This window comes from Gorilla gorilla, chromosome 11, assembly GCF_029281585.2.
Source record: "Gorilla gorilla gorilla isolate KB3781 chromosome 11, NHGRI_mGorGor1-v2.1_pri, whole genome shotgun sequence".
NCBI lineage: Eukaryota > Metazoa > Chordata > Mammalia > Primates > Hominidae > Gorilla > Gorilla gorilla.
Window position 1 is genome coordinate 112,646,582 of NC_073235.2, and position 15,157 is coordinate 112,661,738.

At 35.0% G+C, this 15,157-nt stretch overlaps 1 protein-coding gene across 6 annotated transcripts in view; it reads right to left on the reverse strand.

Annotated features, from left to right (window-relative positions):
• The window catches only part of KANSL1L (KAT8 regulatory NSL complex subunit 1 like), a 150,508-nt gene that overhangs the window by 5,382 nt on the left and 129,969 nt on the right, over positions 1 to 15,157 (reverse strand). For all 6 annotated transcript variants that reach the window (XM_004033142.4, XM_019022456.4, XM_063695174.1 and 3 more), the window contains 5 exons: positions 13,627 to 13,734; positions 4,634 to 4,762; positions 3,005 to 3,120; positions 2,047 to 2,171; positions 510 to 564 (listed from right to left, as the gene is read on the reverse strand). In XM_004033142.4, coding sequence (XP_004033190.4) covers positions 510 to 564; positions 2,047 to 2,171; positions 3,005 to 3,120; positions 4,634 to 4,762; positions 13,627 to 13,734 — 533 coding nt within the window. The remainder of the gene's footprint in view (positions 1 to 509; positions 565 to 2,046; positions 2,172 to 3,004; positions 3,121 to 4,633; positions 4,763 to 13,626; positions 13,735 to 15,157) is intronic.

Below are 15,157 nucleotides of genomic sequence, written 5' to 3' on the forward strand. Positions count from 1 at the left end.
AAACAGAGTCTTGCTCTGTTGCCCAGGCTGGAGTGCAGTGGTGCCATCTCGGCTCATCATTGCAAGCTCCGCCTCCCGGGTTCACGCTATTCTCCTGCCTCAGCCTCCCAAGTAGCTGGGACTACAGGTGCCCACCACCACACCCGACTAATTTTGTTGTATTTTTAGTAGAGACGGGGTTTCACCGTGTTAGCTAGGATGGTCTCGATCTCCTGACCTCGTGATCCGCCCGTCTTGGCCTCCCAAAGTGCTGGGATTACAGGCATGAGCCACCGCGCCCGGCCTTGGCTTTTTAAATTATTGTGTATTTCTATATTATGCTGGTAGTCAAATTTGCACAAAACATTTTTCGAATATTCTTTTAAAAGAACTTCCTTTTCATAAGTGAAAAGAAAAAAATCAGTGTAAGTTAAAGGGTTTATATATTCCTTTAGTTCCCTGAATGTCAAAGTAAGCAGGTTTCATAATACATAATGTGCAATTATCCCATTAAATGAAAGGCAGCTTACCTCTTCTTTGCCTAAATTATATTCATCCAAAGGCTGATGAACAACCATCCTCCACCTGTTGAAGATAAAAACCAATTTTAAACAGCTTTTATTTATTTAAATGTGGCAATTTTATACTCAGCACAGCTAAATGTATTAGTGTTTCCTTGGCACTTCCATGGTTCAAATTGTTGTATTTTAATACTTAATTTTTTAAAAGAAAAACATTTGTATTATGAGAAAAGGACAAAAGAGAAAATGAGACTTTATTTTTGGCCTTATGGTGAATAGTCTATTCTGTATAGCTGCATTTTATACATAATAATTATGTACTGACTGAAGTCAGTGGTATGCTGATAAACTGGCCTGGCCAAAAAGTAACAGAGAAGGAAAAAAACCCTAGTTTGTATGTTTGCCAATTTCTTTGGTGTGAAAATACCTACCATAGCCCCTTTTGAGCCATCAGTAGTTTAATAACTGGCTCACAGAAGTCTTCTATATTTAACTATCTGCTCAGCCAGCTAGCTCCAGCCTACCATTGCAAGTTGAAATATATTTTTGCTATAGAACATCATAGCCACAAATGTTATTACTTATGCAACAAGTATCCACAGATTGAGTTCTCATATAACTCTTCTAGAATATTATTCTCTTAATACCTCAAAGTAATTATGAAGTAGTAAAAGAAATGAAGTTAGAATAGAGATGTATAGCAATTGACTGAAATTGTCACCCACCTGTCTCTGTTTGCAGCCTTTTCTGTCTCTACTTCCTGGTGTCATTTATATTCTTAAGAAGCTGCATTCATGATTTCTAAAAAGTTTGGCTAACGTTACTGCCAGTAGGGAGCAGATCTGTGTATGGCATTCAGGGACCTCCACAAATCTGGACCTAACTTTGTTTCTAGCCTTCCATTATCAATCTGGACCTAACTTTGTTTTTAGCCTTTCATTATCAACCTGCACAAAACAGTATCTGGCTAAGCCTTACAGACTTGTCCTGTGCCTTTGTAGTGGTATCCCTATGTAAATACCTTCTCCACCTTCCCATTCCTTCATGGATGACTTCCCAGACCTTCCCACTCATCTTTTGAATGTGTTTACTGCCGACTTGGCAATACATCAAAATCTTTTTTTTTTTTTGGTCACAGGTATTACTGTCTTACAGTGTGAATACTCCATGAAAACGTAGAACTCTTTGCAACTTAGGTCACACCTGTATCTTCAAGGGCAAGGATTATTTGTTGCTATAGTTTTTATGTCACTAAAGTACCTTTTAGTGTCATAAACATAGTAGATAACACTGGATAATAATAAAAAAGACTAAGAATGCTAAAGTAGTCTAGGAATTCCTAAATCTTAATAAAAACTGAGAAATAAAGTTGTGATACTATATAACACTTAAGGCACGAGTAATTTTTTTTTCACCGTTTCCCCTCCATGGCTATGAAGGAACTGGGAGAAGGATCCTCCTTTCATTAATTAAAATTCTTCACTTTGAAAATTTAAGTTTATTAGGGAAGGAAGGAAGAAAAATATGAAGATGTAAGTATACATACCTTGGAGTAAGTATTTCCTTATATTGGAGTTTCTCTAATTTAGCTGGGGCTACTAATGACATGGGAATCACAATGTTATCTATGTCATAAGAGCTCTCACTTCTCAATCTCCGTCGTGCAGTATTCTGCAAAACAGGATTACAGTAGATTTACAGTACTGTCTAGTTACTTGTAATGATACCCTCCTTTTATCAGTTATGTAAATATGGCAGTACACGTTACATAATTTTTGTAAATACATTGTTATAAAGTCTGACTAAAAAATGTTAAGAAAACCAAAAAATAAAACATTTTTCTATCTTTTGTAAATCAGAACAATCTCTTGGTAGATGTGTAATGTGTATTTATGTGTGCAAGCATACAAGCTTATTTTTAAGACCACAAAAAATAGGTCTTAAATGCAAAACTCTTTATCAGAAAAGACTAACATACATCACCCTAACTGTCAATGAAAATGATCAGTAACCACTTTTTATTAGGAAAGGCAGTGAAACATTTTTGGTCAGCCCTTCAGTATACTCTTCATTTATGCATTCCTGGTTCCTGAGTTTCGGAATTCATTTCTAAACCCTCCCACCTTTTGACCTCTCTATTCCCTGGCCAGATAACAAACAAACAAACAAACAAACAAAAACAGGATAAGAACAAGACAAGTCCTGAATTCTCATTAGTAAGACTTTATTTAGCTTAATATGTTAAGGAATAGAGATGATCATGATAATGTTTAAATTTTTAACACATAAAAAGAAGCTATAACCAAATATTAATGAACTTTTAGCTTCATAGTTAAAAATAAGTTGTATGAATCAAATATATTGTTTTCTAACAAGATAGTTATAAATGTCTGCTAATATGTGCTAGTAAGGCTGTTACAGACAGGCAAAATATGAGTTATTTTCAAAATCAGGTGTTTTTATTTTTAAAGCTATTTTAGAGTTCAACATACGGAAAAACCTACTCGTGATGAATTCTGGATTCTTGATAAAACGTTGACATTGGAAACAGCAGTAAAATTGCTATGGGATCCTGATTCTGTGTGTTGAAAATCAGATTCTTCAAGTTTAGTTCTTTCTCCTGCCATGGAAAGAACCATTGAATGTTACACATTAAACAAATCTAATAGATATCATTAGAATTACTTTCCTAATTAGATGACAGGTGATTGATTCCTTGTTTTGTGTGTGTGTGTGTGTGTGTGTGTGTTTAGATTCGTGTATTAGAAAACAAAAAAGGAAATGAAAAAAGAGGAGCCTTACTTGCAGTCGTGCCACAAGTTATTTCCATTTTCTGGGATTTTGGCAGTTTTTATCGAACATATTTCTTATTGTTCCCTGAATAATCCCTCATCTCATCCCTTTATTCTTGTTTCCTGTGACTCCTATTCATAGTTGAACCACCAGAACTATCTTAATTTTCTTATCTAATCTCGTTTTTCATATCTGACTTTTTATCCTAATTTATGTGAGGTGTCTGTCCTTGGTCTTCTGAACACTCTTAATTTTTTGAAAAAATTCTGCTATTATAAGTACATGTTTCCAAAAGTACTTGTTCTCTGGTACTCTTTTTTTAAAACAGCATCCTGTTCTTGTTTCATAGATGAAATTTCTCATATCTCTCAGGATATTGATTAGAAGTTTACTTCTGTTAGTATTTTCTGTATACCTCCCAAGTTTTTTTTTTTTTTCCTGTTTTGGTTCCCAGTTAAGTGTGTGTGTGTCTAGTAAATATATATATGTATGCGTTTACTTACTGCCCTTATTTTAGTACAAGTGTTTTAAAATGAGAATATTTCCTGCATAATATAAAATCTAATACCCAGTCCATATTTAAATTTCTCCATTTGTTAAAAAAAAGTCCTTTATAGCTACTTTCTTCAGATAAGGATCTATATATAAAAATTGGCCATTGTCTCCTAGGTTTCTTATAGTCTAGAATAAATCATTTTTCATTACATTGACTTTTGACAGGCTGGACCAGATGTCCTACCCTTTTGGAATTGTCTAGTTATTTATTTGTAGTATGACATTTCTTTATTTTATTCCTGTATGTACATCAAACTTGAAGTTAGATCTAAAGTGTCAGTCAATTTAAGTGAAACATTTTATATCTTAGGTAATGTATACTTCATGTTGCATCTTATTAGATGTTTTTAAAGCTTTATATATATATATATAAGTTGAATCTTGTTGACTTTCTCAAAATCCTGAGGAATCTACAGTGCATCAACATCTCCACAGTAGGTACCATAAATGGTTAACAGTTTCTGTAAGGCAACTTTGCACTAGCCTATTTTGAGCATAGAACACAACTTTGAAGATTAAATCCCATCCAGGGACTGATTGGTAGAAGACAACTAGTCAGGGAACATAGGAGGGAAATACTTAATTGCTATAAAGTGGGTAGATACCAGTCCACAAATAATTCTAAATTAACTACGAATATGCTGTTTCATGTTTGTAGACTCATAGATGTTTTGTGTTATTAGTGGCTGTTCTGGATTATAAACTCCCATGAGAGGTTATTTTAAAACCAGAATTTTTTATTTTTAATATTTATCACTACTGCTTTTATCCTCACTTTAACCTACCTAATGCTGTTTCACTCAAATGTCTTTTCTTTCTTCCCTGTAACAGTTGTGCAGAAGATTCTGACCTTATTTGAGGCTTACATATAGGTGAATATCCATTTCTCCATTGATTCAGAGAAGTACTATGTACTAAAACAAATGAAAAGGAAATATTAAGTTTTAGTTCCTTAACACAGACAGTGAACATATTAATCTGTTTTTATTTGTAACTGCAGAATTTTAAGATACCAGTTCAAAATTACAGATAAACATAACCTTAAATACCAAGACACACAACTCCAACTAAAAACATCCCCAGGAATTTCCAGTTTCTTACATTTTCTCCATTTTTTTTGAGGGGGATGAAAAGGGAAGATGATCTGTTCTCAAAGTCTTCCAAATTACAGAAACTTGATAGAGTGAGGATTGGCTCAGATATATAAATCTTGGCGATCAGAATCTTTAAGTTCTTGCTTACCTTTAAATCTGGAAATAAGTTGGGACCAAGTAAGATTCAACATGGTCAGACTAGACTGTGCGAGCAAGAACCAGAATCATTTAATATCTCTGATGCCTTAGTTGCATCATCTGTAAAATAGGGATAATAGCAGCGACCTTGGATAATGATTACATGAGTTTATTCCTGTAGTAGTAAGTAAAAGTGTCTGATGTGATAAGTGTGCAGTAAATGTTAGCGTTATCATGATTGTATATCTGAACCCCCTTATTTCCAGCCTTGGTCTAACAACCAAATTGGCTTCTTTTTTTGAAAGGTTTGGAGATATGGAAAGGAGTGGAAAAAGAAATATGTAAGCTGAAGTGCCAAACTCACACTGAAATAAAGGGCATGGCCTACCAGCTGACAAGGAGTGTCTGGTTTCAAGATGGCAAATGATAGACAAATATGTTTTACATAGGTACATGCACAGATAGGCACATATAAATCCACATTTGCAAGCAAAAAGTGGAACCTGTAAAGCAGAATTTCTGAGGAATCTCTAAAAGACTAATACTATATGGAATTTGAAGAGGAAACCCAGAGCAGAAGCACATAGTGAAGTACTGCCACAAAGATGTGTGACGCCACTAAAGGTGCTCTAGACCCACAAGAAAGGAAAACTGGGAGCAGGACAACTATCTGGATACTGACTGCACATGCCAATATCTCAGTCAGACTAACAGAATCAGAGCTTTAGGCAGAGAAATGAATGGTTGGAGAGAGAAGGCAATGCCCAGGTGCCCTGCTTTGAAATGTCCCGCCCATCCCCAAATTAGTCTGAAAATTTGAAATGTAGTATAAATTCCCTTCCCATCAAAAGTGTCCCATAAACAGCAGTGGTAGAACAGTTTTAACTGAGTATCACAGCTTCAATGATGAGTATAGAAAACTCCAAAAATCTGAATACCAACACAATCAAAAAAGAGGTACAAACCACAAGTGGAAGAACCATCTCAAGAAATAATGAAGCATTCATGGAATACAGATTAGCAACTCTTTAAAACAGTATTGCCAAGAGAAACAGGTAAGAGGCCCTCTGGAGAAATGTCAGAAATAGAAAATGTAATTGTTCAAATGTTAAAATCATCACTAGGCTAAGAAACAGAATGGACACAGCTGAAAATCAAAATCAGGGTCTGGAAGAGGAATTCCATAACTTGATGGAACAGAGTGATAGAAAATATGGAGGGAAAAAGACCGCAATGGGGTAACAAGATGAGACTAGAAAGAATGAAAAGGAGGGAATAGTTGAAGAAGTGATAGCTGAAGTGTTTTCCAGAATCAATATTAAACCCTAAGATTTCAGCGATGCACTTGCCTGTCAAACAGCAAATGAAAAATCATAAATGCATCACAGATGATGATACCCTGAAAGTTATTAATACAAGAAAACAGCATGGCAGGAGTAATCTAAACGTACTAAAATGGTAGCTAGAATTGTGAGAGGTGGATTTTAAAATGTATGTGTGTGTTAAAACGTGTGTAGGTGTTAAAAGTGTCCATTCTTTTAATAACATTTTGCTGTAGCATTTAAGCAAATCGTAGACAATTAACGTTTCTCTTATTTTCTACAAGCAATTCTCCACTCTTCTGAAAACATCAAATTTTGTGAAGGAATCTTAACTTTCACAAAAGTTGATTTTTTTTTTTTGAGACGGAGTCTCGCTCTGTCTCCCAGGCTGGAGTGCAGTGGCGCGATCTCGGCTCACTGCAAGCTCCGCCTCCCGGGTTCACGCCATTCTCCTGCCTCAGCCTCCCCAGTAGCTGGGACTACAGGCGGCTGCCACCACGCCCGGCTAATTTTTTTTTTTGTATTTTTAGTAGAGACGGGGTTTCACCGTGTTATCCAGGATGGTCTCGATCTCCTCACCTCGTGATCCGCCCGCCTCGGCCTCCCAAAGGGCTGGGATTACAGGCGTGAGCCACCGCGCCCGGCCAAAAGTTGATTTTTAAATTTTATTCAAATGTTTTCTTCACATTTATTTTCCTTCTAATTCGTTACTGTCTTGTAAGGTTTTCATGGACCCTTGAAACAGTAGGAAATGTATGACAATTCTACACATCCTCTTCACCTGTTCTATTGATAAACCTCCCAGCCTTTCAGTTCTTGCTCTCCCAATCCTCTCCTAGAGTTTATCCTAGGATCACACTTTCATAGCATTTCTCATATATCCTGTCTTTACTTCCTTCCCTTTTATTCGTCCAACAACTTTACAGAGAACCAATTACATGGCAAGCATTATTCTAAACCCTAGGTAAGCAAAACTAGGATTTGTAGCAGCCCTTGTCGTTTACAGGTGTTAAGGAATGCAACTGTAATGTGATAGGAAAATATTCATTTCAGTTGTGAAACTACATGATGTTACTGAGAATGTATAAGAGTGCTAGTAAGAGCTCTAGGAAAGGCTTCCCCAGATGAAGTGACAGACTCCAAGTATGAACAGAAATAGCTGATAGCTAGGGGAAGGAGGAGAATAGCATGTACAATGGCCCAAGGGAACAGGACAAATCTGGGAACTGAACAGCTATGTAGTGTAGAGTAAGGAAGCATGGTGAGCAAGAATCATGACGGAGGAGCCAGCCTATGTAGATAGGGCTTTAAGGTGTTAAGAATATTCCTTCTCGAATGATTTAAAGGGATGGGGTGGGGAGCAGGTGTGACATTAGATTTGCATTTTGAGGAGGTCACTGCCTACAGTGATTAAAGGGAAAAATGGATTAAAAGTCTATTTCAGCAGTATAGATAAGAGATCATGTTGGACTGTGAGAGTAGTCGAAGGCACAAAAGGAACTCAAACACGTAAGATCATATTGACAACTTGGCAATTGGTTTAGACCAAGTTGGAGGAAGTGTGGGTGACAAAGACTGAGCTCTATGTTTCTGGCTTGCTTGTGTGGGTTATGGTGCTATTGTTCCTCCTCTTCCATCTATCTGAGACCTAATTTCAGAATTACAGAAAACTTGAAATAGAACAAAAAATTTCTGTATACCCTTTTCTGAAATCCCCCAAATGTTAACATCGTATCACATTTGCTTTACCTCCTTCTTTCAGACCACAAATGAAATTTAGTTGCTGACATGATGCCCCTTTAGCCCTAAATACATCAATGTGTATTTCTCAAAACAAAGGACATTCTCTTATGTAGCCATGCAGTTCAGTACCATTAGCTAATCTATAGACCTTATTCAGATTTCACCAATATCTCTATAATGTTATTTACAGATAATTTCAACTATTCATTGCAGATAGCATTGCAGTTGTCAGATCTCATTAAGGTCTTATATCTGAAACAGTTCCACTGTCTTCCATAACTTTCATAACTTTGAATATTTTGGTAAGTATAAACCCTTAAATTGGTTTTGTCTGGTATTCCTCATGATTAAACTAGTCATCCATTCACTTTTCAACCCACTACAGTTTGACTTCTCTCTGCTTGTTGCCTGAAATCAGCAATGCCATTGTAAACTGCCAAATCTAATGGACCATACAGGATAAATCCAAGCAAAGATCTGTCTACTACCTTCACACAACTTACCCTACAGGAATGCCAAGTTATTTGTAGATATTTGTTGTTGTTTGTTTGTTTTGAGATGAAGTCTCATTCTGTTACCCAGGCTGGAGTGCAGTGGCGCCATTTCGGCTCACTACACGTCTGCCTCCTGGGTTCAAGTGATTCTTGTGCCTCAGCCTCCCGAGTAGCTGGGACCACAGGTGTGCACCACCACCCTCAGCTAGCCTTTGTATTTTTAGTACAGATGGGGTTTCACCATGTTGCCAAGGCTGGTCTTAAACTCCTGACCTCAGGTGATCCACCTGCCTCAGCCTCCCAAAGTGGTAGGATTACAGGCATGAGCCACTGTGCCTGGCCTTATTTATAGATATTTGAATATATCATACTGTGTCATGTCTCCATGACAAGACATGTTTGTTTTTGTTATTTAAAGACTTGTTACTCAGTATGGGCCAACAGCATCTGAATCACCTGGGACCTTGTTAGAAATGCAGAATTTCAGGTCCCATTCCAGACTTATTAAATCAGACTCTGCATTCTAACAATATCCCCGAAGTAACTTGCTTACATTTTAAAGTTTGAGAAGCACTAATCTGGAACGCTTCACCCTTCTTTCTCTGTAAATTCCAATTAAGTAGTCGAAGCTGCACTTGGCATCACCAACTTTCTGGAGTTCCTCTCCTTGCCCATTTCTCATCTCCCTTAACCTCTCTTTTTCTGCCTTCTAAGTAGTTACATACTCCTTATTTATATCTTCTTTATATAATTTCTTTTTAAGATAGAGTCTCACTCTGTCACCCAAGTTGGAGTGCAGTGATGCGATCATTGCTCATTGCAGCCTCAAGCTCCTGGGCTCAAGCAATCCTCCTGCTTCAGCCTCCTAAGTCCCTGGGACTACAGGCATGCACCACCATGCCTGCCTAATTTTTATATTTTTTGTAGAGACAGGGTTTTACCATGTTGCCCAGGCTGGTCTTGAACTCCTGGGCTCAAGCGATCCCCCTACCTCAGCCTCCCAAAGTGCTGGGATTACAAGCATGAGCCACCACACTCAGCCTTCAAATGTATTTATCATCTGTGTCCATTATACTATATAATAGTTATTTGTGTCTTCCTCCATTACATTATAATTTTGACTTCCTGTAATTCACCTTTGATTCTTCAGCACTTAATAGTCTGCCTGGCACTAAGTGCTCAATAAATTCTGAACTCAAATCACTAACAGCAAAAGAAAAATTAATGACCAGCTATTTAAGATAGATATATAGGATGAAATTTCTCATTACATTATTTATGCATTCCCCTTAATTGTGTGCCTAACACATTTAACTGCCTTATTTTATTTTTTTACAAACAGGGTCTCACTTTGTCACCCACCCTGAGGTGCAGTGGTGTAATTATGGTTCACTGCAGCCTCAACCTCCCAGGCTCGAATGATCCTCCTGCCTCAGCCTCCCAAGTAGCTAGGACAACAGGTGCACGCCACCATGCCCAGCTAATTTTTGTATTTTTTGTAGAGACGGGGTTTCACTATATTTCCCAGGCTGGTCTTGAACTCTGGGCTCAAGCGATCCTCCTGCCTCAGCCTCCCTAAGTGCTGGGATTACAGGTGTGGGCCACCACACCTGACCTGCCTTATTTTTTTTAAATCAAATAGTAGAACAACATTAAAAGAAATATAATTATCTAATCTCTAATAGCATATATTTTCATATTTGCATACTCTTTCAGTCAATAACATTTTATATTTCATATGTATTTCAAGTATGAAATCATAATTTTAATTAATTTTAATTAAATACTTATATTTTTATCACATAACTCTATTACTTTTTCAGATGGTTATATAACATTCCGTGATTAGAAACAATGTTCTTTAGCTATTTCCTAGCTGTTGGCCATGATACTTATCATCATAATGATAATGCTATTAGAGACATTCTTAAAATAATCATCTTCATGGATGCATTTTTTTCCCTTTTGAAAACAATCTAGTCTCGGGACAAATTCCAACAAGTGAAATCGCATCATTAAAAGGTAACTGCACATAATACTTATATTTTTCTGTATTTCTTTAGGCTTTTCCCCCTAAGCATAGATAACTGTTCTTCATCCTTGGTGCCTTCATCTTTTTTCTCTTTAATTTTTACTGTGGAAAATTTTCAAATAAACACAAAGGAGACTAGAATAATGAACTCCCGTATACCTATCCTTCAGTCTCAGCAGTGAACAACTTATAACCAATCTTGTTTCATCTCTCCCACCAACATTTTTGCTAGAGTATTTAAAAGCAAATCCCAGACATATCTTTTCATCTACATATATGTTAGTGTGAATCTCTAACAAACTGAAAAAGTACGTCTGGGTTTATGTAACCACAATGCATTATTACAAGTAGCAAAATTAACAATAATTCATTAATATCTAACAGCTAGTCCATGTTCAAATTTCTGTTTCAAAAATTATATGTGTGTGTATAAACAGCAGGCTTATTCAAATCAATCTCAACAAGGTCCATACATTGCATTTGATTGATATAACAATAAATATTTCTACATGACTATAATTGTACCAGACATAGAAGTAAAATATTTTTATCCTTTTATATCACAACATTCTTTGATAAGTAGGTTTCCATCCTTATATGAACTTTTAAGATATTTTTTAAGGCTGTATATTCCACTGTAATGTATTTAACCATATCCCTATTATGCTTTTCAAGTTGTTGCTAATTTTTCATTATCACAAAAACATGTTAAGATGAATACAGTTGTGAAAAAAGGTTTCATATTTAGGATTAGACTAGATTCTTGGAAATGGAATAGTTGGGTCAGAATGCAGGGTTAACAGTCCCGTAAACATTTATTGGGAATAGGTACAAAAGTAAACAAGGGAGTTTTTAAGCCACACTGAACTTATAAAAAAAATACGTAGTTTAAACGCCTTGTAATGCATTTTGCAGAGCTCCCCAAAAGGCTTGTATCAATTCTTAATATCCAAGATATTTGAGGGTGCTATTTTTACTATAGTTGTGCCAAAATTGATGATTATAATGTTTAAAATCATTAATGTTGCAGGCAAAAGTAGAAAATATTTGCATAGTGTCTGACTATAAGCTCAGTTAATATTATTTTCATTATTATCATCAAGTACACTTACTTTTTCTTGTTATTCTTTTAAGACATTCATTTTTAACATTTAACTTTTTAATCCAACTGAAATGTATTTTAATGTTCATCCACCTTAAATTTGTTTTAAAGTGCTTTATGAGTTAGTGATATCAGTTTTTAATTCTTCCAAAGAGTCGTTATTTAATGCCTTTGATTACAAAGGAAACTTAGTTATATAGAGCATGGCTCCAAGCCAGACTGCTTGGGTTTGAATTCTGGCTCTTCTATTACTCAACTGTAATTTGGGGAAGATTAGTCAAGGAGAATAGTAATACCTACCTTACAGAATTATACAGACTTAAATAATTAAGTAATATAAAGCCCTTCAACCAGTGCTGACATATAAATGATGCTTCATAAGAATTTGTTGTTGTTGTCATTATTATTTATTGACTAAGCCATTTTTTCAGCATGGTAGGAAATACCACCTTCTGTCTCTAGGCTTTTTTTAAGCTCCCTTGATCTGCCTTCTATCAGAACCACCATGTTTTAGTGATTATAACTTCATAGTCCTGCTATTAATCTTCTAAAAATGTAATTGGCTATTCAACATTTTCTGTCTGAGATAAACTTCCAGAATAACTTCGTTCCAATAATACCTCTGATTCTGATTAGGATTATATTCTACTTGTAAATTAATTTGGGGAAAATTGACAACTTTAGTTATGATACTGTCTTCTGACAGGAACAGGATATTTCTCTCCATATAGGAATGTCCTCATGTTTCTCACTGAACTTTTGAAGTAGTCCTCATGTAGGTACTTGTTAAGTTTGATTAAAAATACTTTATATTTTCATTGTCAATATGTCTAACAGAATTTATTCCTTTACATAGGCTATCTAGTTACTATTGGTACTTATAAAAGCTGCTGATTTTTATAAATTTATTTTATAATAAGACCCCAGTTCTAACAGGTATTCATTTGACTCGAGTTTTTGAGGTAGATTATTTCATGTAGAAATAATTTATCTTAAATTTATATGACTTTTCTGATGTTTAGATTTTAACTTTGTAGATAATCAAAATATGTTGTTTTCTTTCTTCTTCTAATTGCTTCCAAGCATAGAACTCACCCACATTTACAGAACTCATAAACATTTCATTATAATTTCCTCAAGTTTTATTTTGTAGTTTTAATGTTTTATGTACAATTCTTGGAATTAACGAGAACTTATTCTGATTCATAGCATTAAATGAGTATGTAAAAGAATTTTACTGGGAAAGACTCTCTCCATGAGAACCAATGGTTCTCCACTTTCCCACTAATATACAATTCTTCCCTGATATATAATCAACTATAGAGTTTACTTCATTGATCTATTTTCTTAAATATAAACAAAATAGATTCTACATTATTATAGATTTTTGTCATGTTTCCATATGTGCTTGGGCTAGATTTTCTTTAAACTTTTTATAATAATTCCTTTTATATTTTCCCCTCTTTAGTCTTCCCATTGTGCTTTAGAATTATTTTAAGTTAAACAAATTCTGTGAGAACTTCGAGTTACATTACATTAATCATATGAACTATTAGGAAGAATTTATATATTTATTGATCTTACCATACAGAAATGCTGTTTCTCCACATTTATTTAAATTTTTATTATATTTATCAGTAATAGTTCATAATTACAATTCAATAGGTATCGCACATTTCATGTTAAGATTGTTCTTGTATTTTATGTGTACATGAGTTGTAAAAAGTGAGTATTAAAAATTAAGGATTTTCATTTATTCTTTTCTTAGATTTTATTTTTCTTAGAATGCAAAAATAGTAAGTATAAAGACATAAAAAGGCATATAGAGTACAAGAACTGTAAATGTGACATACCAGGTGATGGAGATGTGATATATTCATCTACAAATTTATTTTCAGCAAGATTGCCTTTTATTTCAGTCTTTTTTAACAGTGTTTCAAAGTGAAAATGAAGAGGCACATCTGGAAAAATAAAATAAAAAAGGTATTTTCAAATACCACTCTTTGTAATACTAGGATTACAGATTGTAACATTAAAATTGCTTTCTTTCTATAAATAGCACATAAGCTTAAGAAAATAAGCAAAAGTTTGAAATGTAACAACTATCGGAAGTGACAAAGTACTCTTTCCAAGCATGTTGGTAGCAGTATTTTAGAAATTACTGGTTAGGTGCACTTAATCAACAAATTAAAAAGCTAACAGAGAAACAACTTCATGAACTTCCTAAAATAGTACATAAGATGAACAGTAATTATAAGTATTAATAAATACTATTCACAGATGAATGGAAACAAATATACCCAAGAAGTCTTTAAGAAAACCTACACCCAAATCTGGCTGACTCTAAATCCATTCCATCCCATCCCTACAAACTTTGCATTTGAAATAATGAAGTTTCCAAAAAATTACATGCTTTTAACGTCTTGGGAGAAAACCACTGTAAGTCAGATGCAACCTTTTATGAAAACATCAAAGTTCACATTCCCTTAATTTACCATATTATATATCACAATGAATATACTTTTATAAAGATTAAAACCTATTGACAAGCTAGTTTTGTTTTTAAATAGAGGCTTGGAGACTTTCAATTCACTATGTTTATATTCTGTACTCTCACAACCAAAGAGGAGTTAAGCAATGAAGAAGTTATGCTTCACATTTACTAAAGGTTTTTTCTTTCAGCCAAGAATGAAAAAACAAAATCATCTTAAAAAGCATTTATTAAGAGACACCTAACTTTTCCTTGAGAACATATTTTATAAAGCAGTTGATAATAATGAAAATTTGGCTATTGAAAGAAGGTACTTTAAGGAAACTCATTTGAATACATAAATGAGGATAGACCCAGAAAGGGCCTAGATTTTATTTTTTATTTGTTTTTATTCTTGAGACAGGGACTGGCTCTGTTGCCCAGGCTGGAGTGCAGTAGCATGATTCTGGCCCACTACATTCTCAATCTCCTGGGCGCAAGCAATCCTCCCACCTCAGCCTCTCAAGTAGCTGAGACTACGGGTGCACAACTCCATGCCTGGCTAATTAGAAAATTCTTTTCTTTAGAGACAAAGTCTTATTATGTTCCCAGACTGGTCTTGAACTCTTGAGCTCAGTCCTCCCACCTCAGCCTCCCAAAGTGTTGGGCTTACAGGCATGAGCCACTGTGCCCACCTGGCTGGGTCTGGATTTTAAACAGAAAAAAATGATCTCTTCTTCAAATAATGTATCTTAGTGGCAGATCCATACTCAGGTGTGGAAAAATATGCAAAACAAAAATTAGTTCATGAGTATCATCATGGAGTTTGTACCAAGGGACAGAGGTAAGATGAGTTTGAATCTTGATATTATGATCATATGAAAATTAGGTGACAAAATGAAAATGGGAATAAA